Source organism: Eumetopias jubatus, unplaced genomic scaffold (genome assembly GCF_037043125.1).
Source record: "Eumetopias jubatus isolate StellerSeaLion01/CBP00866 unplaced genomic scaffold, mEumJub1_p1.0 scaffold_5, whole genome shotgun sequence".
NCBI classification, from domain to species: Eukaryota; Metazoa; Chordata; class Mammalia; order Carnivora; family Otariidae; genus Eumetopias; species Eumetopias jubatus.
In genome coordinates this window covers 100,801,075-100,821,720 of record NW_028274811.1, presented here as the reverse complement: position 1 = coordinate 100,821,720, position 20,646 = coordinate 100,801,075, and the positions used below count along the sequence as shown (strand labels likewise).

General features: G+C 37.8%; 1 protein-coding gene across 3 annotated transcripts; it reads left to right on the top strand.

The window, feature by feature from the left end:
* Window positions 1-1,627: 1,627 nt before the first annotated feature.
* On the top strand, window positions 1,628-19,731 carry MAT2B (methionine adenosyltransferase 2 non-catalytic beta subunit). Of its 3 annotated transcripts, none has more exons than XM_028106665.2 (7): window positions 1,628-1,687; window positions 11,110-11,304; window positions 13,335-13,449; window positions 13,640-13,792; window positions 17,171-17,364; window positions 18,329-18,442; window positions 18,809-19,731. In XM_028106665.2, exons 1-7 carry the CDS (start codon window positions 1,658-1,660, stop codon window positions 18,977-18,979), a joined length of 972 nt encoding a protein of 323 aa, XP_027962466.1. In that variant the 5' UTR covers window positions 1,628-1,657; the 3' UTR covers window positions 18,980-19,731. The 3 variants fall into 3 exon arrangements, with proteins under 3 accessions (XP_027962466.1, XP_027962465.1, XP_027962464.1); XM_028106664.2 differs by lacking the exon at window positions 1,628-1,687 and adding an exon at window positions 3,954-4,122; XM_028106663.2 differs by lacking the exon at window positions 1,628-1,687 and adding an exon at window positions 4,129-4,361.
* The last annotated feature ends 915 nt before the right edge of the window (window positions 19,732-20,646 follow it).

Here is a 20,646-nt window from a genome sequence, read left to right as displayed (position 1 = left end):
AGTTATTTATTTATTTTTTTTTAATTTTTTTATAGATTTTATTTATTTATTTTAGAGAGAGAATGAGATAGAGAGAGAGCACGAGAGGGAAGAGGGTCAGAGGGAGAAGCAGACTCCCTGCTGAGCAGGGAGCCCGATGCGGGACTCGATCCCGGGACTCCAGGATCATGACCTGAGCCGAAGGCCGTCGCTTAACCAACTGAGCCACCCAGGCGCCCAAAAAAGTTATTTATTTAAATAATCTCTATACCTAACATGGGGCTTGAACTCACCACCCGGAAATCAAGTCACATGCTCCACCAACTGAGCCAGCCAGGTGCCCCTCAACTTTATGATTTTAAGCAGTTTCAGCAGGGGTTCTTTAAATATTCTGACCAGAAGTCCTTTTCAGATATATGTATAAAGATCCCCCCATTTGTGATTTGCTTATTTATTTTAATATTGTCTCTTGATAAGTTTTTTATTTATTTTTTTAAAAGATTTTATTTATTTATTTGAGAGAGAGGGAATGAGAGAGAGAGCACGAGAGGGAAGAGGGTCAGAGGGAGAAGCAGACTCCCTGCTAAGCAGGGAGCCCGATGTGGGACTCGATCCCGGACTCCAGGGTCATGACCTGAGCCGAAGGCAGTCGCTTAACCAACTGAGCCACCCAGGAGCCCCAAGTTTTTTAATTTTGATAACACGTATCAATTTTTTAAAATTGCATAGTTCTCCATGACTTATAGACCTTCTGCATGTCTCTAGAGTTTACTGTGCGCTGTGTGCTTGAACTGTCTAGAATACAAAAAGTTAAGTGTTTTTTTTCTTAGCTCTATCTAAATGTAATGTTGTTGTTCTTAAATTGTTACAAAGCCATAGTCCAGAAGAGTGGTTTAAAATGTAACTGAGTACATTCATTGTCCTTGAAATTGTTAAAAATAAGATTACTGGACTTCACCCCTACAGAATGATTTTGTTTCATAGGTTCTGTGGTACAGGCAAGTTTGAGAATCATTCATCTAGAAATCCTTAATGCTTGGCCAAACTTAGAGCTACTCCACCTACCATTTTCTCAGTCGGAAGGTAGCATAGTGTTAATAGAAATGACCTGTTGCATTTTAATTGTTGGGTGCGGTTACCACCAGTGCCTTTTACTGCCCTTTGAAATAGTTAATTAGAAGGCACTGGGCAGAAAAGCACTGGAAAAACTTTACTTAGATTCTGTTGTAATAAGGCATAACTGAATAAAATATTTCAGAACGCGAATCAATTGCATGATCTGCATGCTTTCCAACTGTAAGCTCTTGCTTTTCCTCTGCAAGAGAAAATTGCAACAAGTCTTCACAGGAAGTTTTTGTTTCTTTGTTTCTTCTTTTTTAAATAAATTGGTTCTCCTAATGATTTTGCTAATGGACCCTAACTTGACATGCAATTAAACATGAAACTTCTCATTGGGTATTTTCAACACTGCCAGGGGGAATCAGCTGCCAGTTTACTGCAATGTGGAAAACTGCATGAGATTCTGGGATTGGAATCAAAATGCTAATTTAAAAGGTCGAGTGAAGCTGAGGCTCACGTTTTTGCGTGCCTGCGCTCTCTTCAGGCAGAACAAAGACCCAGGCAGAAGAGGCAGAGGCTGAGACTCATCCCAATCTTTTCCTGAGATAATTTTGGAATCATGCCTGAAATGCCGGAGGACATGGAACAGGTAAGAGCTAGCTATTCAAGAAATGAAGCATTCTGGAGTTAGTTTCTTTAAAAAGCATCCCAGTGAATGTCTCGTAAAAACCACAAGGGTGTGTTAAAAAAAGAAAAAGAAAAAAGAAGCGGTGTCATTCATTTCTTTAAAACATGTAACTTTTGGGACATGGAAGAATATACCAACTTTAATTACTGACCCCAGAAACCAGGTTCTGAAGCTCAGCTAAGTCTCATTAATTGACAAAAATAAAAGGCAAAACAGAACAGCAGTTTCATTTATCAGATTAAATGCAATGATGTGTAGGTGAAGGTTCTATATAAGTAAGGATTTTATCTATAGTTATGTGCTCCAGCCTTTCTTTGTCTTAGCATGAACTGAATCCGCTAACATAACTTTAGCTCCAGGCTGCTCTCAGAATTTATAGACTTAGCAACCACAGGAACTTGGACATCGTCTGTACAACGACGGCATGTTTGTTAGCAGAGAAACTTTCATCTTTAAAGAGAATGAATAAAAACTATACATGAACATATACCTGTAGAACTATACTCAGGTTTTACCTGGGAGGTATCAAACCAAATTTTCAAATGTAGGCAAGAAAACTCTTGTTCCTAACTCTGGAAAAGGCTGCTCGGAGATTGAAAAAATAGCAATTGCATATGCATGTCCTTAAATCTTCGCAGTGTACACTTAATTTTTTTTTCTTACCAGAACGATCAGATTGCATCACACGTTGCTTCTAGAAATTAACAACAACAAAAATCCCAGTTTTTCAAGAGGAGGATTAGGAGGATCTTGAATTTGGCTCTCCTACCCACCCACCCACACTCACCTTTTCTTTGTCTGCAGATTACGAATGTTTAATGCTGGGGCAGTCCTCTCAAGGACTCTCTGAATAATGCTAAACTGATTAACAGTAACAGTTTGGGTACAAATGAAAATCGGACAGTGAGGGACTTCAGGCTCTCTTCCCCCACCATTCCAAAGAAAGATTGTTTACTCGAATAAAGAAATGAGTTCTTGTTGGGGGGTTGGGTAGAAAGGAAATTCACAAGGCTCAGACAAAGAACTTTTTCAAAAGGCTGCTTAGTGTTTAGCTCTGAAATAAACCAAAAGGGATTATAAAAATAAGGCCTTTTAAGAAAAATCCAAGCAGCGGTCATGTCTGTGGGCGACTTTTAAGCCTTGTATCCGGCGTGTCTAGGTAAGAACACTCGGGACTGTTGGGTGCAATGCTGGCGAACCCTACATGGTCCATGGCGGGCGGGTTTCTTCCTGAGTAAATTTCACAGGCGTCCCGACTGACAGGGATTTTGCAGTTTTGAGCTGGGAGGGAAACCAGTTGCTTGCGAGGTCTTTCTCAGCTCTCAGGGCTGTTTCTGATTCATTACTTTTAAGAAGCCATGCAAGTGGTGGAGTGTCGCATTACTCTCTCTGCTTAGTTTATTTAATTTGCTGTGGTTGAGGAGGCCAGGCTCGCGGAGCCCGACGGGGCAGCTCCTGATGGGATTGCTTCTCAAAGGGGGTCGGATGGGGTCTGGACTCCTGTTCATTCCGCTAAAATGTAGAGTCCCTGGCTCTACTACCCATAGATTCTCGTGTATTTATGGGTACAGTCCGAGAATCAGTGTTTTGAAGAAGCACCAGAATAATTCCCCCCCCAGCACCCCCCTTTTTATTTTTAATTAGTTAAAAATAGTTTGACTTATTTGGAGAATTTCACACGTACCACTTTTTAGCATCCCAGAAAGACAAATGGGTTGTTGAGGTGTTAATGACTCAGATGCCAACACTTGTATTTTTATTCTTTTGTCTTTCTAAATCTCTGGGAAAAAAAAAACAAAAAACAAAAAACACTCCTAATGCTGCGGAGATAGATGTTCACTCTCCTCCCTCCTCCTCGTCTTCCCCAAACCCACTCCCTGGCTTTAAAATGTTTTCTCCTAACTTTATGTATTACATGCCCAGTTGATTCTTACGCACTGCACAGTCTGGTGACTTGAAACTCTAGGCGATCCAATTCAATCCTTCCCTAGTCTAGAACAAAGACAAAGAGAGAAAAGAGTACATAAAATAAACAACAAATCCCCAAACAAAACTTGTATTCTTTGCGTAAGGCCGAGGCCTTTGTTTTGTGTATCCCTTTAAGAGTTGGCGAGTGGGCTGGGAGCGTACTGAACGCGCCCGCCCCCTTTCTGGGGCTACGGCTGAGCGTGGCCAATCAACGGGCGAGGCCTTGGCGGCGGAAGCCGGAAGCGGAGAGCGGGGGCCGGCCCGGACCTAGGGAGGCGGGCCGAGGGCGACGGAGCTGCGGCCCGTGGCGATCCTGGGCTGGAGGAAGTGGCGGTCGCTGCGGCGGCGGCGCGGAGACGGCGGGCATGGTGGGGCGGGAGAATGAGCTCTCCATCCACTTTGTTCCCGGGAGCTGCCGGCTGGTGGAGGTGAGGGAGTCGGCCCGGGGGTCTCGTAGGGGGAACCGGGAATGCAGAGCGGGACGAGCCAGGTCGCGGGGGCTCGAGTGATATACCCTGCGCATCCTGGAGGAATCCGAGCCCCCGGCCCTGAGTCGCCCCAGCACCTCCTTTCCAGCTCTGGGAGGAAGAGGGCGGCGCCACCGAGTTTGTTTACTTTTGTGCACGCCCGTCAGTGTTTACTCTTCCAGTCCTGCGGCAGGAAACGAGTAGGTCTGGTTTTACTCTGGTGTCTTCTGTCTCCCCTCCCGGGAACGAAGAGGGGCTTTTCAGAGCTCTTTCGGTTTTGTTTTATCTCTCTGAATTTCTTTTTCATTCTTTGTTCGGATCTTTCGATATTACCAGTTCTCATCTGAGAAAGAAGGGGAAAGTGTTTTTTGCTTTTTTTTAATAGGAGATTTGGAGATGACAACTTATTGAACTCTTAGTGCAAGGCACTATGTTATCCACTTTACATGCATTATTTAATCGTCATAACTATAAGATACTGTTTTTGCTCCATTTTACAGATGAGAAAATTGAGGTTTACGGGATGAGTCCTTCGCCCAAGTTCATTCAGTAAACTTGGAACCGAGATTCAGATACCAATCTCTTTCACTTTCTTAGGCTTTGAACCGCTCTTGAGGTTACATAAAGGAAGATTGTTACTGTGGGAGAGCTATCCCAGGCATCCCTCTCCTCCATTCTTTCTTGTATTTCATTGCAGGCTTCCCAGCAATCCACAGAATATATCTAGCAATGGGCAAAAGAAAAATGTTAATGCCTAGACGGATATGTCTTATGGAAATAAGAGAAGATACGGGAGATGGCTGTTTCTGATATTGGAGAATTTTTATGCTTCCAAGAGATAGTGTATTTAGTATTTCTAATCACTTTGGGGTTGGGGGGGTAAAGTTAGGCTAGATGGACTATTTAAACTTCTGTATTGTTCCTATGTGCCCCCAAAAGTACTGAATGCATAATGTTACATGTTTACATTTATATGCATACGTGTGTGTAAAGCTTAATCTTTTTTCACGGTAGGATTTCAGTAAACTAATGAAAAGTTTTCCTTCACTAAAAACAATAACCTTGTATCTTTATTTTTTTAAGATTTTTTTTTTTTTTTTTAAAATAATCTCTACACCCAACATGGGGCTCAAACTCATAGCCCTGAGATCAAGGGTTGCATACTGTACAGACTGAGCCGGCCAGGGGTCCCCACCCTAAATCTTGACACATATTTGCTGCTCTCTCAAAATGTGGAGAATTAAAATTCACTTGTGAGAATGAGGAATGCCTAACAGCTTACATTGGAGAAGGAGACTGTGGTGGTACCTGTTAAGACTGTCTTGTAGGGTAGAAATAGAGTGAGAGTAGCAATTAGACCAGTGTCACGTAGGTAGTCACGGGATCTTGAGTTTCTTAGAGTCCAGTAATGTCTACTGAGAGATCTGCCTCCAAGGGAATGTATGAGGATCAACTAAAGAAATGAATAGGAAACGCCAAATTTAAGAGGTTTTAAAAATAGCAAAGTATTATATTTACCGCTGAAATTTAAGAAGATCTCTGTTTAGATGTTAGTGATGTCTCATTCTTTTTCTAGGACATTCTGAGTAGAAGTTAATGCAAGTGTGCGAAAGTAGAAATCACTGTCCCAGAGTAGTGTTTGACCATTTTGAAAGAGCCATTTATCCCATTACCTATAGTTTGGTGTCATTTGATTAGGTAGCATAATAAAAGTGGTACCTCTACATTTATTTATATGTATTTAATTTTTCAGGAATTCTTTTGGTGTATATAAATCTGGTCACTTGTAGGTCTGTGCTTCTAAGAGTTTATATAGTTAGAGGCAAATACGTTCAGAGTAACTTAAAGTGATACTTGATACTATACATATAATAAAAATTAAGAAAGTAGACTTTTCAGGGGGGCCTGGGTGGCTCACATGGTTAAACATCTGCCTTCGGCTCAGGTCGTGATCCCAGGGTGCTGGCTCCCTGCTCAGTGGGGCTTCTTCCTCTCCCTCTACTGTTCCCCCTGCTTGTGCTCTCTCACTCTCTCTGTCAAATAAATAAGTAAATCTTAAAAAAAAAAAAGACAAAGACTTTTCAGGCAGACAGTATTTTCAACTCTTTATTGTGGTTTGGGTTAACTACAGCTCATTCTGAGTTCCTTGAAGTGCATGGATATTCCTGAGTTTTGCAGGACTGAAATATATTTTATTTTAAAGTAATTTTTTAGAGGAATATTTTTCCATTTAAAAATAAAAAAATCAAAACTGTGCTTTTTAAAAGCTTCAGGTGGATTTCTGTGTATATATATATAAAGTCAAAAATAGATATTTTTGTTTGGCATCTTTTAATTTCAGAGTGAGGCATATTTTATTTGCCAACCACCAATAAACTTGCAGTCCAAATGACAAAAATCTTGTCTTGGCTCTTATAGTGGTGACAGAAGGTGCTCATTCAGTCTCTAGAGAGAACTCAGTGAAAAGAGGAAAAATTACTTTTAAGTAAATGAAGTTCCTTTCACTTTTTTTCAGTCCCCTCTGTGTTAAGGATAATATGAAAACCAATGTTAGAATTGTAGAACTGTAAAGCTGGAAGAGCCTTAGTCATCTTGTCCACATACCTCATTTTACTAATGAGGAATTCGATCAATAGAGATTTCAGTAACTTCTCAATACCACATTTTGTGGCAGAATAGTTAAAATTTAATCATTATGAAATCAAATAGAAGGTCAAAGGATTAAGACAAAACTCAGTTATGTATTTGGCTGGACCACAGATGCTAGAAACAAGTTCTGGGCCCAACCTTTTCCATTTCCTGTGGGTAAAGCCTTTAACATCTCTGGGCTTCAGATTCCTCAGTTTGGAAACAGTATTTGCCCTGCATGTCTAACAAGGCTATTCTTAATGACCAGAAGGTATGATGGAGTCTTACATAACACTCGATAGTTTTCTAATATAAGATTGTGCAGTATCATTTCCGTTTTAGGAAATGCTTGCACTTCAGATCTCTGCTCATTTAATAAAGAAAATTCTTGAGCATTGACATCTGACCACTGGGTACCATGGACTGTTTCCTCTTCTAGGGACCTTACAAATTACTCCAGGCTATGAGGACATAAGATTGTATTTTTTCCATGCAACCTCATCCTTTTTTTAAAGTTAAGTGGATTAAATTCCCTAAGAGCCTTGCTGTCCTTGTAATTTAATACTGTATTTCATCAAGTCTAAGATGTACTTGATTATAAGATCGTCTGAGCTCTGATTTTAAGATGCACTAAAAAGCAAAAGACAGTGCCAGACTATGAGACAGTAATAAGATGCATCTCTATTTCATTCATTTAACAAGGATGTTAAAATGAGGAAAAAGTGTGCTTCACAGAATCAGTGAAGTACTCAGATCTGAATCCACTGTTCAGTAACCTTTGTGGAATACATATGCTTGTTCTTTGACTTTTCTTTTTTCCTTTTCTTTTAAAAGATTTTATTTATTTGACAGAGAGAGAGAGAGAGAGAGAGCGAGAGCAGGAACACAAGCAGGGGGAGTGGGAGAGGAAGAAGCAGGCTTCTCGTGGAGCAGGGAGCCCGATGTGGGGCTCGATCCCAGGACCCTGGGATCATGACCTGAGCCGAAGGCAGACGCTTAACGACTGAGCCACCCAGGCACCCCTCTTTTTTCTTTTTTTAATGGGAAAAGAGGGAAGGAAAGATGTTGCTTCTAGAACGGTAGATGACAATTTTTTGGCTTCTTTGAATAAGGTAAATTTTCTTTAGGAAAACCTTGGATTTTTCCTGGAGTTCAAGATTGTGCTTCTCAAAGGGCATTTCCCAAATCACCATCTTCAGCACATTCCTGGGAACTTGTTAGAAATGCAAATTATCAGTACTTATCCCAGATGTACTGAATCTGAAAGTCTTTTGCATGATTCTTATAAAAGTGAAGCCTAAGAACCACCAACTAAGAACTGTTATATATTTCTTTGCTTCTTTAATGTGAAGTAATAAAAAGTGAGAAACTCAGAAGAAACCAAATCATAGCTCTTTTATAATAATTTTCCTAGGGATCTTAATGGTATTTATCCTGTGTAAATTGTTTTCTGATTGCGTCTACTAGGCTTGGCATATTTTCTCTTCTTTACAAATCAGTCTTTGTAGAACGGTTTTCTTGCCAAAATTCAAAGAAAATATTTTGCTGGCTGAAATCCTTGTTTTCATAGATCAGTTGGCTTAGAGCCAAGTTTTACAACAGAGAGCCTAGACAATTTTTACTTCAACTTTTAAAATGTTTGGAATTGGTTGAACTAAGGAAAAAATATCTTTTAAGAGTTAACCATTATATGGTTTTGTTTTTTTTTTTAAGATTTTATTTGAGAGAGAGAAAGCCTGAGAGAGCACGTGCGCAATCGGGGAGGGAGAAGGACAATCCAACCCCATGGGGAACCCAACCTGGGGCTTGATTGCACCCCCCCTGAGATCATGACCTGATCAGAAACCAAGAGTTGGATGCCTAACCGACTGAGCCACCCAGATGCCCCCCTTTATACTGTTTCTATCAGCCCTTTCATTTCAGATTTTTACTATGGTAGGAGTACCTAATTTGGGTGGCTTTTTTTTTTTTTTAAGATTTATTAATTTCAGAGAAAGAGTATGAGCATGCACGTGCATGCAAGCTGGAAGGGCAGAGGGAGCAGGAGAGAATATATCAAGCAGACTCTCTGCGGAGTGTGGAGCCCAACCCTGGGCTCAGTCTCATGACTCTGAGATCAGGACCTGAGCTGAAACCAAGAGTTGGAGGCCTAACTGTGGTGGCCTTCTCTAAAAAAAAAAAAAAAAAAAAAAATTGCATAGTGTTAAATTTTTCTGTTGAACTAATGACTAACAAAGAAAGATCTTTAGTTATTGTATGCTTGTTTAAAGTTTTTTTTTTTTTTAAGATTTTATTTATTTGAGAGAGAGGGAGCAAGAGAGAGCATGAGCTGGAGAAGAGGCAGAGGGAGAGGGAGAAGCAGACTCCCCTCTGAGCTGGGAGCCTGATGTGGGACTCAGTCCCAGGACCCTGGGATCATGACCTGAGCTGAAGGCAGATGCTTAATGAACTGAGCCACCCAGACGTCCTGCTTGTTTAAAGTTTTTGACAGCTCAGAATAGGTGATTATAACAGCACTTGAAATAAAAAGACCCCAAATTGAAAAAATGTATAAAAACTTTTTTTAAAGATTTTATGTATTTTTTTGACAGAAACACAGCGAGAGAGAGAACACAAGCAGGGGGAGTGGGAGAGGGAGAAGCAGGTTTCCTGCTGAGCAGGGAGCCCGATGTGGGGCTCGATCCCAGGACCCTGGGATCATGACCTGAGCCGAAGGCAGACGCTTAACGACTGAGCCACCCAGGCGCCCCTAAAAAAACTTTTTTTTAAGTAGGCTTCACACCCAACTTGGGCTTGAACTCATGACTCTGAGATTAAGAGTCGCATGCTGTACCGACTCAGCCAGCAAAATGCCCCTAATAAAACTTTTTATTGGTGGTTTTTAAAATAGTAAATGTTGATTTTATTCAAGAGTTTGGGAAATTTGGTATTACCCATCTTGGGAAGAAGGGAAGTTTTTAAACAACTTTTTTTTTCTAAATAGTAGTTCCTTTTAATTTCATTGTGTAAGGAATTTTTTCTTTTTCATATAAGAACACAGATTAGTTTAAAATATTTTAGTTTCTTTTTTCTTTTTTTTTCCTTCTGTGTTAGGGTCCCCCCCACCGTGTTAGTTTTAACTGGTCTGTTAAGGTAAATTTAGAGTTAACTCAGGAACATTTACCAGTCAACTTGGAATATTATTACTATAAGGACCACATTTATTTTTCCTCCGCATAAATTCCTGTGAAATGAGAATTCTGTAACTCAGACCTATCAGAATATGATAAATCAATGAGATTTGAAAGAAAACTTGGGATTACAAACTGAAAACCAAAATTGTCAGTTTGTGAAATTATTGGTGGAATAAATACAGCCAGATAATTAATCAGGGCACAAAAAATTAGTAAGCTTCGGGGCGCCTGGGTGGCTCAGTTGTTAAGCGTCTGCCTTCAGCTCAGGTCATGATCCCAGGGTTCTGGGATCGAGCCCCGCATCTTGGGCTCCCTGCTCAGCGGGAAGCCTGCTTCTCCCTCTCCCACTCCCCCTGCTTGTGTTCCCTCTCTCATTGTCTCTCTCTCTCTCTCTCTGTCAAATAAATAAAACCTTTTAAAAAAAAAATTAGTAAGCTTCAAACTAATTGTGTGTGTTTATAAACTGGAGAACGTAATTAAAATTGCTCTTTATTCATTTGGACATCATTGATCATTAAAATAAGATTTTCCCTTATTAACAGGAAATCAAGGCACCTTGGCTAGCTCAGTCAGTGGAGCATGTGACTCTTGATCTCGGGGTTGTAAATTCGAGCTCCATGTTAGGTGTAGAGTTTACTTAAAATTAAATATTTATTTAAAAAAATAGGAAAATTCAAATCTATTTGACTAGGTAGATATATCCTTAAAGTATCATCTTAGGTTCTTAGGTTCTTCTTAATGGATAGGGTTAATAAAACCTTTTTTTTTTAAGGTTTTATTTTTATTTATTTGAAAGAGAGCACAAGCAGGGGGAGCAGCAGGCAGAGGGAGAGGGAGAAGCAGACTCCCTGCTGAGCAAGGAGCCCGATGTGGGGCTCGATCCCAGGACCCTGGGATCATGACCTGAGCCGAAGGCAGTTGCTTAACCATCTGAGCCACCCAGGCGCCCCAATAAAACCTTTTCTTAACTGATATAATTACTGATGCAGCTTGATCTTTGTTCTAACTTAAGAATTGTCTAATAGATATGGGACATGAAGCAAACTACTTAGACTCGAAGTAGTTAGTAAACAATGATGGTGACTAATTTTATAGAGAGAATGTTTTCAAAATAAGTAATCCTTTTTTCTCCCACTTTACCTTTTAGGAGGAAGTTAATGTCCCCAATAGGCGGGTTCTGATTACTGGTGCCACTGGGCTTCTTGGCAGAGCTGTGTATAAAGAATTTAAGCAGAATAATTGGCATGCCTTTGGCTGTGGTTTTAGAAGAGCAAGACCAAAATTTGAACAGGTTAATCTTTTGGATTCTGAAGCGGTTCATCACATCATTCATGATTTTCAGGTATGGTTGTCTGTTTATTTTAACACATATATAAACTATATTAAGAATTGTCTATAAACTGTATTAAGAATTGTCTGGATGATTTAGAAAATGTTCTTGCTCTCAAGGGAGTTACTGTACTTAAGCTCTAACCTGTTAAAAGCAGCAAGAGTACACAGTTGACCCTTGAACAGTGCAGGGTTTAGGAGTGCCGACCCCTGCACAGTTGAACATCTATGTATAACTTTTTACTTCCCCAGAACTTAACTGCTAATAGCCTACCATTGACTGGAAGCCTTAGCAATAACATACATAGTCAGTTAACACATATTTTGTGTACGTGTTATATACTGTATTCTTTTTTTTTTTTAATTTTGTTTATTTATTTGACAGAGAGAGAGACAGTGAGAGAGGGAACACAAGCAGGGGGAGTGGGAGAGGGAGAAGCAGGCTTCCCGCTGAGTAGGGAGCCTGATGCGAGGCTCGATTCCAGGACCCTGGGATCATGACCTGAGCCGAAGGCAGATGCTTAACAACTGAGCCACCCAGGTGCTCCTATATACTGTATTCTTACAATAAAGTAAACTAGGGAGAAGAAAATGTTACTGGGAAAATACATTTATAGTACTGTATTTATTTATTTTTTTTAAATCAGCATATAAGTAGACTCATGTAATTCAAACCCATGTTCTACAGTCAACTGTATAGTGCACTTTTTCTTTTCCTGTAAGCATGGAAAAGTATATGCAGTCCTTAAAAAGACTGGGTTGAAATATAGGTTGACAAAACTTGGAAATTTTATAAAAAGCTTATGTTTGTGAGGTTCTCTTGTTAAGTACAACTTTATATGCAAATGCCTTTTTAATATTATCTGTAAACCTTACAACACTGCAAAGTAGATATTATCATTTCCATTTCAGAGATGACAAAGGCTCAGGTTAAGTAACTTGTTGACCATTGGTGCAGAAAAGTTACTGAAAAATTTAGGTTCTGTTCTACCTCTGATCAAATTGAGAGTTAAAGTTCTTTTCAGTAATGTCCAAGGGACACCTGCATCAGAATCACTTGGGGAACTTGTTCTTTAGGTCTCACTCCCAGAGATTTTAATTCAGTAAGCCTATGTGGGGCCCAGGACATTTTAAGATGCACTCCAGATGAGGCACATTCAAGTTTTTAAGATTATGCTTCTTCAGTAGTTGTTAAGGAAGGAGATAGTTTGGTATGTTTGTACATTAGCCCTGCCTGTCAGTGGTTTTACCAAATCTCCGCCTTGGTTCATCTTCTCTGGGAAGTAGATGCTCCTTCTTTACAAAGGATCCTGAGCATTCCTCTATCTTTAATTTAAATTTTTTTTTTTTTTAAAGTAAGCTTTAGGCCCAACATGAGGCTTGAACTCACTACCCCAAGATCAAGAATCTCATGCTCTACTGACTGAGCCAGCCAGGTGCCCCCTTTCCTCTGTCTTGATGTCTGTCACATAATACTGAAATAGTCTCTTTACACATATTCTTCTTTTCCAGTAGATGATGAAATCCTTGCTCCTTGCACAGTGCTTAGTATACAGGCGACATACTAAATGCTCAACTGGGAGTGTAGTTTTTATGGATAGTTGACATTCTCTAAATGATTGGTGTAAGAGATTTGAATTTATGAGTTTAATTTGAAATTGGTATTCTTTTAACATACATTAATTAATTATTTAGGTCATATTAATTACATAAATGTTAGCTCTTTTCTCCCATCCAAATTAGAGAATAAAGCTTATTTTGATTGAGAAATAATATTTGTTGACACTGAGTTTGTCTGGTTTTGCCTAGGGATTACTAAATTGCTCTTTGCTTTTCAGGGCCTACATTTATTTTAAGGAAGTTTGAAACTTAAAAAAGGGAAGCATGACAAAACTATTACAGCGATTCTAAAAAAAATGATTCTTTAGTTGAAGGAATGTTGATTTAACAAAGCTTTTTTATGAATTGAGTTACTGTTGGAAGGCTGTAGCTCCCCTCTTTTACTCCTTTTGGGTTAAAAATACATCAATGTTTAACTTCCAGCCCCATGTCATAGTACATTGTGCAGCAGAGAGAAGACCAGATGTTGTTGAAAATCAGCCAGATGCTGCTTCTCAACTTAATGTGGATGCTTCTGGGAATTTAGCAAAGGAAGCAGGTAATGATGACTTTATAAAATCTTTGTAAAACATTAAATAATTGCTGAGTTTATAAAGATTAAAGTTTTCTAGATCACTTATAAGAGATTTGTTTATATATGATGAATAAGCTATTATAAATGCCAGTAGAGTGATGTTCTGTAATAATTTAATAGATTCTTTTCTTTCTTTTATGTCTGTCTTTTTTAGCTTTAATTGGAGCATTTCTAATCTACATTAGCTCAGATTATGTATTTGATGGAACAAATCCACCTTATAGAGAGGAAGACGTACCAAGTCCCCTCAATCTGTATGGCAAAACAAAATTAGAAGGAGAAAAGGCTGTCCTAGAGAACAATTTAGGTAAGACACAATTTCTTTAGCACCTGATAGTTTTGATTGTGTTTATATATATATATATATATATATATATATATATATATATATGGAGATGATATATGATATATATATGGAGATGTATAGATCTAGATATATATATATCGTATGCTACATATGAAAACTATAAAATTTTGAAAAAATTAGTCAAGGAGCATAAATCATTGGAGAAAAATTAGAGAGTGTAGTTAATAAAAAAGAAAAATAAGAATTTTAGAAATCAAGGGCACCTGGGTGGCTCAGTCGTTAAGCGTCTGCCTTTGGCTCAGGTCATGATGCCAGAGTCCTGGGATCGAGCCCCGTGTCGGGCTCCCTGCTCAGTGGGAAGCCTACTTCTCCCTTTCCCACTCCCCCTGCTTGTGTTCCCTCTCTCGCTGTCTTTTTCTCTCTCAAATAAATAAAATCTTTAAAAAAAAAAGAATTTTAGAAATCATTAAGAATTTATGAATCCTTCCAGACTTTTTCCAGTATCAGTATATATGTGTTTGTCATTATATAAGGGTACCTGGCTGGCTCAGTCAGTAGAGCATGTAACTCTTGATGATCTTGGGGTTGTGAGTTGAATCCTCATATTGGGTGTAGAACTTACATTAAAAAAAAAAAGTTACTTCATAAAGAAAAGAAATCTTATAGTATAAATATTTGTAATATACTTTGGAAAAACAGGTCCATATCATTTCTTCTAGATTGAGGTATTTGTTATTTTTTGTACAGTTTTTTTTTTTTAACAATTTTTTTTTTTTTAAGATTTATTTGAGAGAGTGCACACACACGAGCAAGTGTGGGGTGGGGGGCGAGGGAGAGGGAAGGAGAGTCTTTTTTGTTTTTTTTAAAGATTTTATTTATTCATTTGAGACACGGAGATACAGAGAGAGAAAGCATGAGCAGGGAGAGAGGCAGAGGGAGAAGCAGGCTCCTTGCTGAGCCAGGAGCCCGATGTGGGGCTTGATCCCACGACCCTGGGATCATGACCTGACCCGAAGGCAGACACTTAACCATCTGAGCCACCCAGGCGCACGCTTTTGTACGGTTTTTAAATTTTTTTTTTTTTTAAAGATAGGGAAAGAGGGAGAGGTTGGGGGGGAGGGATAGCTGGAGAATGAGAGAGAGAATCTCAAGCAGACCTCATAACCATTGTGGAGCCCAACGCGGGGCTTGATCTCACAACCCTGAGATCATGACCTGAGCCGAAATCCAGAGTCAGACACTTAACCGGCTGAGCCACTCAGGTGCCCGGTTTTTAAATTTCTATTTGTATGGCTCTTCTTTTCCCTATGTGTTTGTGTATACATACACATAAATATATGTGCTAATATAAAATGTATACCCTTATTGAAAAAAATTAAAAAATGAAAATTGTAAAGGGTGGAAGTTCTTTTATAATGCTGCCTCCGAGAAGCACCAGATATGGTGAGGTATGAAAGCATTTTTTGTGAATTGGTAAAAATGGTAGATTTCGTTTTATAACCTGGTCCCCCCCATATTTATTTCAATGCATATTGAGTCATCTCTGGGTTATCTTTTTCCTATCAGTGGCTGCATAGTACTTGATTTAATGATTCCTTGCACTGCCTTACACTGTACAGTCTTTGAGAAGCATCCTCTACTATAGACACCATACTTACAGGCATTTAGATTCCAGGTGTTTTTTTTTTGGTATTATATATTATCCTGCAGGAATCATCCTTGAATACCTATCTATACATATTTTTCCAATGTGTTAATTTAATTAAAAAGTTGTTAATTTTCAGTTAAAGTGTTAATTATCCAAAGTCTGTTGTAACTGCTCAGTAGGGACCAACATAAAATCTGAAAACTCATAATTCCTTAATCAGTGGTTTCATGAATTATGTGGTGAAACACTCACCTAACTTTATTCACCACTTTTTAATGTGTCATGTGTCGTGTGTATTTTTTTTTCGCTGAACTTGTTGAGAATTAGTTGAAATTCACCCCAACATACTTCACCATGCTTTAAAAAAAAAAAAGATAAAGATTTTATTTATTTATTTATTTATTTATTTATTTATTTATTTATTTATTTAGGGTGGGGGGAGTAACAAAGGGAGAGAATCTTAAGCCCACTTGCACTGAGCAGAGCCCTATGCGGGGCTTGATCTCACAGTCTGAGATCATGACTGAACTGAAACCAAGGGTCAGAGACTCAACAGACTGAGCCACCCAGGTGCCCCTATGCTATTTATCTTCTAACAAGAATGTTCTCTACATAATTACAGTGTAGTTATCACGCTCAGGAAATTTTTTTTATGTTATGTTAACCACCATACATTACATCATTAGTTTTTGATGTAGTGTTCCATGGTTCATTGTTTGTGTATAACACCCAGTGTTCCATGCAGTATGTGCCCTCTTTAATACCCATCACCAGGCTAACCCATCCCCCCACCCCCTCCCCTCTAGAACCCTCAGTTTGTTTCTCAGAGTCCGTAGTCTCTCATGGTTTATTTCCCCCTTCAATTTCTCCCCCTTCATTTTTCCCTTCCTGCTATCTTTTTTTTTTTTTTAACATATAATGTATTGTTTGTTTCAGAGGTACAGGTAGGTCTGTGATTCAACAGTCTTACACAATTCACAGCGCTCACCTTAGCACATACTCTCCCCAATGTCTATCACTCAGCCACCCATCCCTCCCACCCCCCACCACTCCAGCAACCCTCAGTTTGTTTCCTGAGATTAAGAATTCCTCATATCAGTACACACTCAGGAAATTTAACATTAATGTGATGTTATACTATATCATCTATGTAGGAATTTTCCCACTTGTCTCAATAATGTCCTTCACTGCATCTTATTTTTTAATCTGGGATTCAATCAAGGATCACTCATTGCATTTAGTTGTCATGATCAGTTTAATTTCTTCATTATTATGATTGTTAAAAATAATATATAAAAATACCCCAAATGACAAGAGACCTTTAAAAATATTCAGTATGATAGTTGTTAAATGGGCATTATTATAGGTGAACTATGTCATCTAAAAACCCTTTAGATGTCATTTTTGGTATACTGCAAGTTTTCTACAACAGTATTTTTTTTTAAAGATTTTATTTATTTGAGAGAGAGAGAGAGTGCGCACATGAGCACAAGCATGGCGAACAGCAGAAGGAGAGGGAGAAGCAGGTTCCCTGCTAAGCAGGGACCCTGTGTTGTGGTTCGATCCCAGCGTGCTGGGATCATGACCTGAGCCTAAGGCAGACGCTTAACCAAGTGAGCCACCCAGGCGCCCCCTATAACAGTATTATTTAAATCCACATACTTTCATTTTATATCAAGACTTCAGAACCAGTCAGCTTTAAAAAATTACCTGTTTTTATTAATTCCTAGGAGCTGCTGTTTTGAGAATTCCTGTTCTGTATGGAGAAGTTGAAAAGCTTGAAGAAAGTGCTGTGACTGTTATGTTTGATAAAGTGCAGTTCAGTAACAAGTCAGCTAACATGGACCACTGGCAGCAGAGGTTCCCCACACATGTCAAAGATGTAGCCACTGTGTGTCGCCAGTTAGCAGAGAAGAGAATGCTGGTGAGATCTTTGGAAGGAAGACTTCCTAACTTCCCTCCACAAGTGAAAGTCAAAGTGTTTTTGTTTCTTCATTATTATATGTAATAATATATATCTTTATAATATAAATAAATAAATACAGATTTTTGTTTAAAGTTTTTTTAAAACTACAAGGTGACCAAACAAAAGTAGTGTGCAGATAGTAGGCTATATTTATGAATAGTAAAAATATTATGTTCTTGTGTTTGAATTTTTTTCTCATATACTCTGGACCCCGTCTGTCATTCTTTTATTGCAAGATGACTAAAATCTTGTATTTTTTCTTTGGATGACAAAATAATGTCTTTAAGAAATTATTCTGTTTAAGATTTATGTAGTGCCAACGAAGACTCTCCATAGGAATTTTTAATTTCAGCCGTTTTAAGAATGATTTGTAATTTTTTTTAGATATTGAAATAGTTAATATCAGACATTTGAAAAGGTTGTGACTAACTAGAATATTAATAGAAAGATGAGAGACTGATTTATTTTAGAATGTTAATAATAGGTTGTCCATAGTTTTTAACACATAAAAATTTATGTTTTAAATATGTACTATGGAACTATTTAAGGATGTCATGCCTAATTAGCTCATACTGCAAAATGGTTCTATTATGTTTTGGTTTTATTAGTATAATTAAAAATATTCATTAAATTGGCCTGTGTTTCCATAAAAGTCTGTACTCATTCTTAGGATTCCCACTAAAAATTTGGAGCCACTTATATTTTTATTAAAAAAAAAATTCTTAAGCCTAAATTCTAGAAATTGCTTCTTAGGTTTAGCTGGATATATTTATAGGAATTTGATTTTAGATATCCCATGGGGAGCATTCCAGAAAGGAGGGATGCATTTTGATTCCTGGACTTTTACATTAGCTTTTTTTGGTTGTTTATTCCACTCAATTCAAAAAGTTGAAACTATTTTGAATTTTTATGTCTTTATTAGGATCCATCAATTAAGGGAACCTTTCACTGGTCTGGCAACGAACAGATGACTAAGTATGAAATGGCATGTGCAATTGCAGATGCCTTCAACCTTCCCAGCAGTCACTTAAGACCTGTAAGTACATGGTGTTTAAAACCTCACTTGTTGAAAGCCCAGATCTGTCACTATAGTATGTATTACTGATAAAACTTCCTTGTTGCTTTGAAAATATTGGATAACTTCATTTTTTGGTACTAATTAAAGTGAACTTTGTATGTTGGCGGTTTATATTGTTACTTATCTCTAAATTATCGTTTATAAGGAAGCCCATGAGTATTGGTGAAGTTTATAGGAAAAGTACTGTCTTGATAATTTATTTGTGTATTTTTCCAGTGATCAAATCAGATTTTCAGTGAATGGCAAAGTGAAATAGAGATTATAAAACTGCAACATAGGCTTTTCATTTATTTTTAAATTTTTTGTTTTTATTTTTCTTTAAAGATAACTGACCGTCCTGTCGTAGGAGCACAACGTCCAAGAAATGCTCAGCTTGACTGCACCAAATTAGAGACCTTGGGCATTGGCCAGAGAACACCATTTCGAATTGGAATCAAAGAATCACTCTGGCCTTTCCTCATTGACAAGAGATGGAGACAAACAGTCTTTCATTAGTGTATGTGCAGTTTGTTTTTTTTTTTTAATTGAGAAGTATAGTATGTGGCACTTTTTAAAGAAAAAAGGAAATAGTTTTGTATGAGTGCTCTTTAATTGTGACTCATGATCTTTCAGGTAAACTATGCTCTTGCACTAGTGAAATTGTCTAAAGAAACTAAGGGCAATGATGCCTCATTTGAAGTAATGATTTTTCTTTTTATCCTTTTGTTCTGGCTTAATTTTGTTTTGAGTATAGTGAATTATGATTCTTAAATATTTACGAGCCAGGATGAGACAGATCTACTGTAGACTTTTTCTTGGATGAAATGCATTATTCATTCCTATAACCTCTACATTTTCAGGACTTTTGCAACTGTTGACCTTTTTATGTTTTAAAGTGAGTTAAGTAGTATGAAAATCATTGGTGTTCATTATTTGCATTGCTTGAGCTCTGATCAAAATGTTTGAAGAAAGAAACTTTATTTTTGCAACTTATGTGCAGTTTTTAAGCTTGAGATATTTCAACGTGTTACATATATTGGAACTCCTGTAGCTTGATGCCTCCTGCTTTTGTAGCAGTGTATGGTGAGCACTTGACAGAGAGAGTATATGTGTATGTGTATGTGTTTTTTTAATATGTGTAAAACTGTCCTTTTCACTCCATGTCACTAAGTGATATTTCATATCTGTGGTTATACTAATAATGATGGGCCTTATAAGTCTTTTGGCCATTCAAAAATAATAATAAATATGTACTGCTGGCATGGTAATGCTTAGTTTTCTTTTATTTACTTTTTAAATGTAAGGACCAAACATCTAAACTGACTGGTATTTTGTTGCTTTTCTTTTTAAAAATTATATTCTTATGTTACATCTGATGCCTATAAGAAAATATAGTTAATATCTCTCGAGATATAAATAATAAAATGAACCCTGATGAACTCTACTTGAGACCTAGAATGTTACAGATACTGTATCTACCTGTGCCAACTGTGTGTTTTTTAACTAAAAATAACTATGTAATCTTGCTACATATTTACATTGAATGTTCCTTCTGAAGAATGCAGAGTATTTGAATGTATTATATCTATACAGAGTAACATTCAGGTGACCTTAGCCTCAAGGATATTTTTGGTCCTTAATAAGGAATCAGCATGGTGGAATGAAGTGTATGACTTGGCTTCTATTCAGGGGTCAGTGTGAACCCTGGTTTTAGGTTTTCTGATTTCACTTCTGGGGTATCCTTTCCCTAGCTTATGATTTTATCCTCCATTGGACAAAAAGTATTTGTTTCTAAGTTCCTAATTTACTTAGAGTTTTAGGTTTAGAGAGAATCAGGTTTGGGTGATTTGTTTAAAGCACCAATTCCCAAACCATGTTATATTTTATAATTAAGGAAATTTTAGTGGTACCTTGACCCCTAACCTGGACTCACTGAAATAGGATTTCTGGAATTGAGACCTGCTAATCTAGTTTTAAATTTTCCCTGGATGCTTCCAAAGTAGACAGCCTGGCACTTGGATTTGGCAACCACTGGATTAAAGCTTTTTCTTTTTTTTTTTTTAAGTTACTTCCTTGCACATAGTACAAAATTGAAGTTTCAGAGTAAAAAACCTTTCTCATTCTTTTCTAGCTACTGATTTTCCATCTGTGGAAGAAAACAATGTAGATCAGATCCTAGTTTG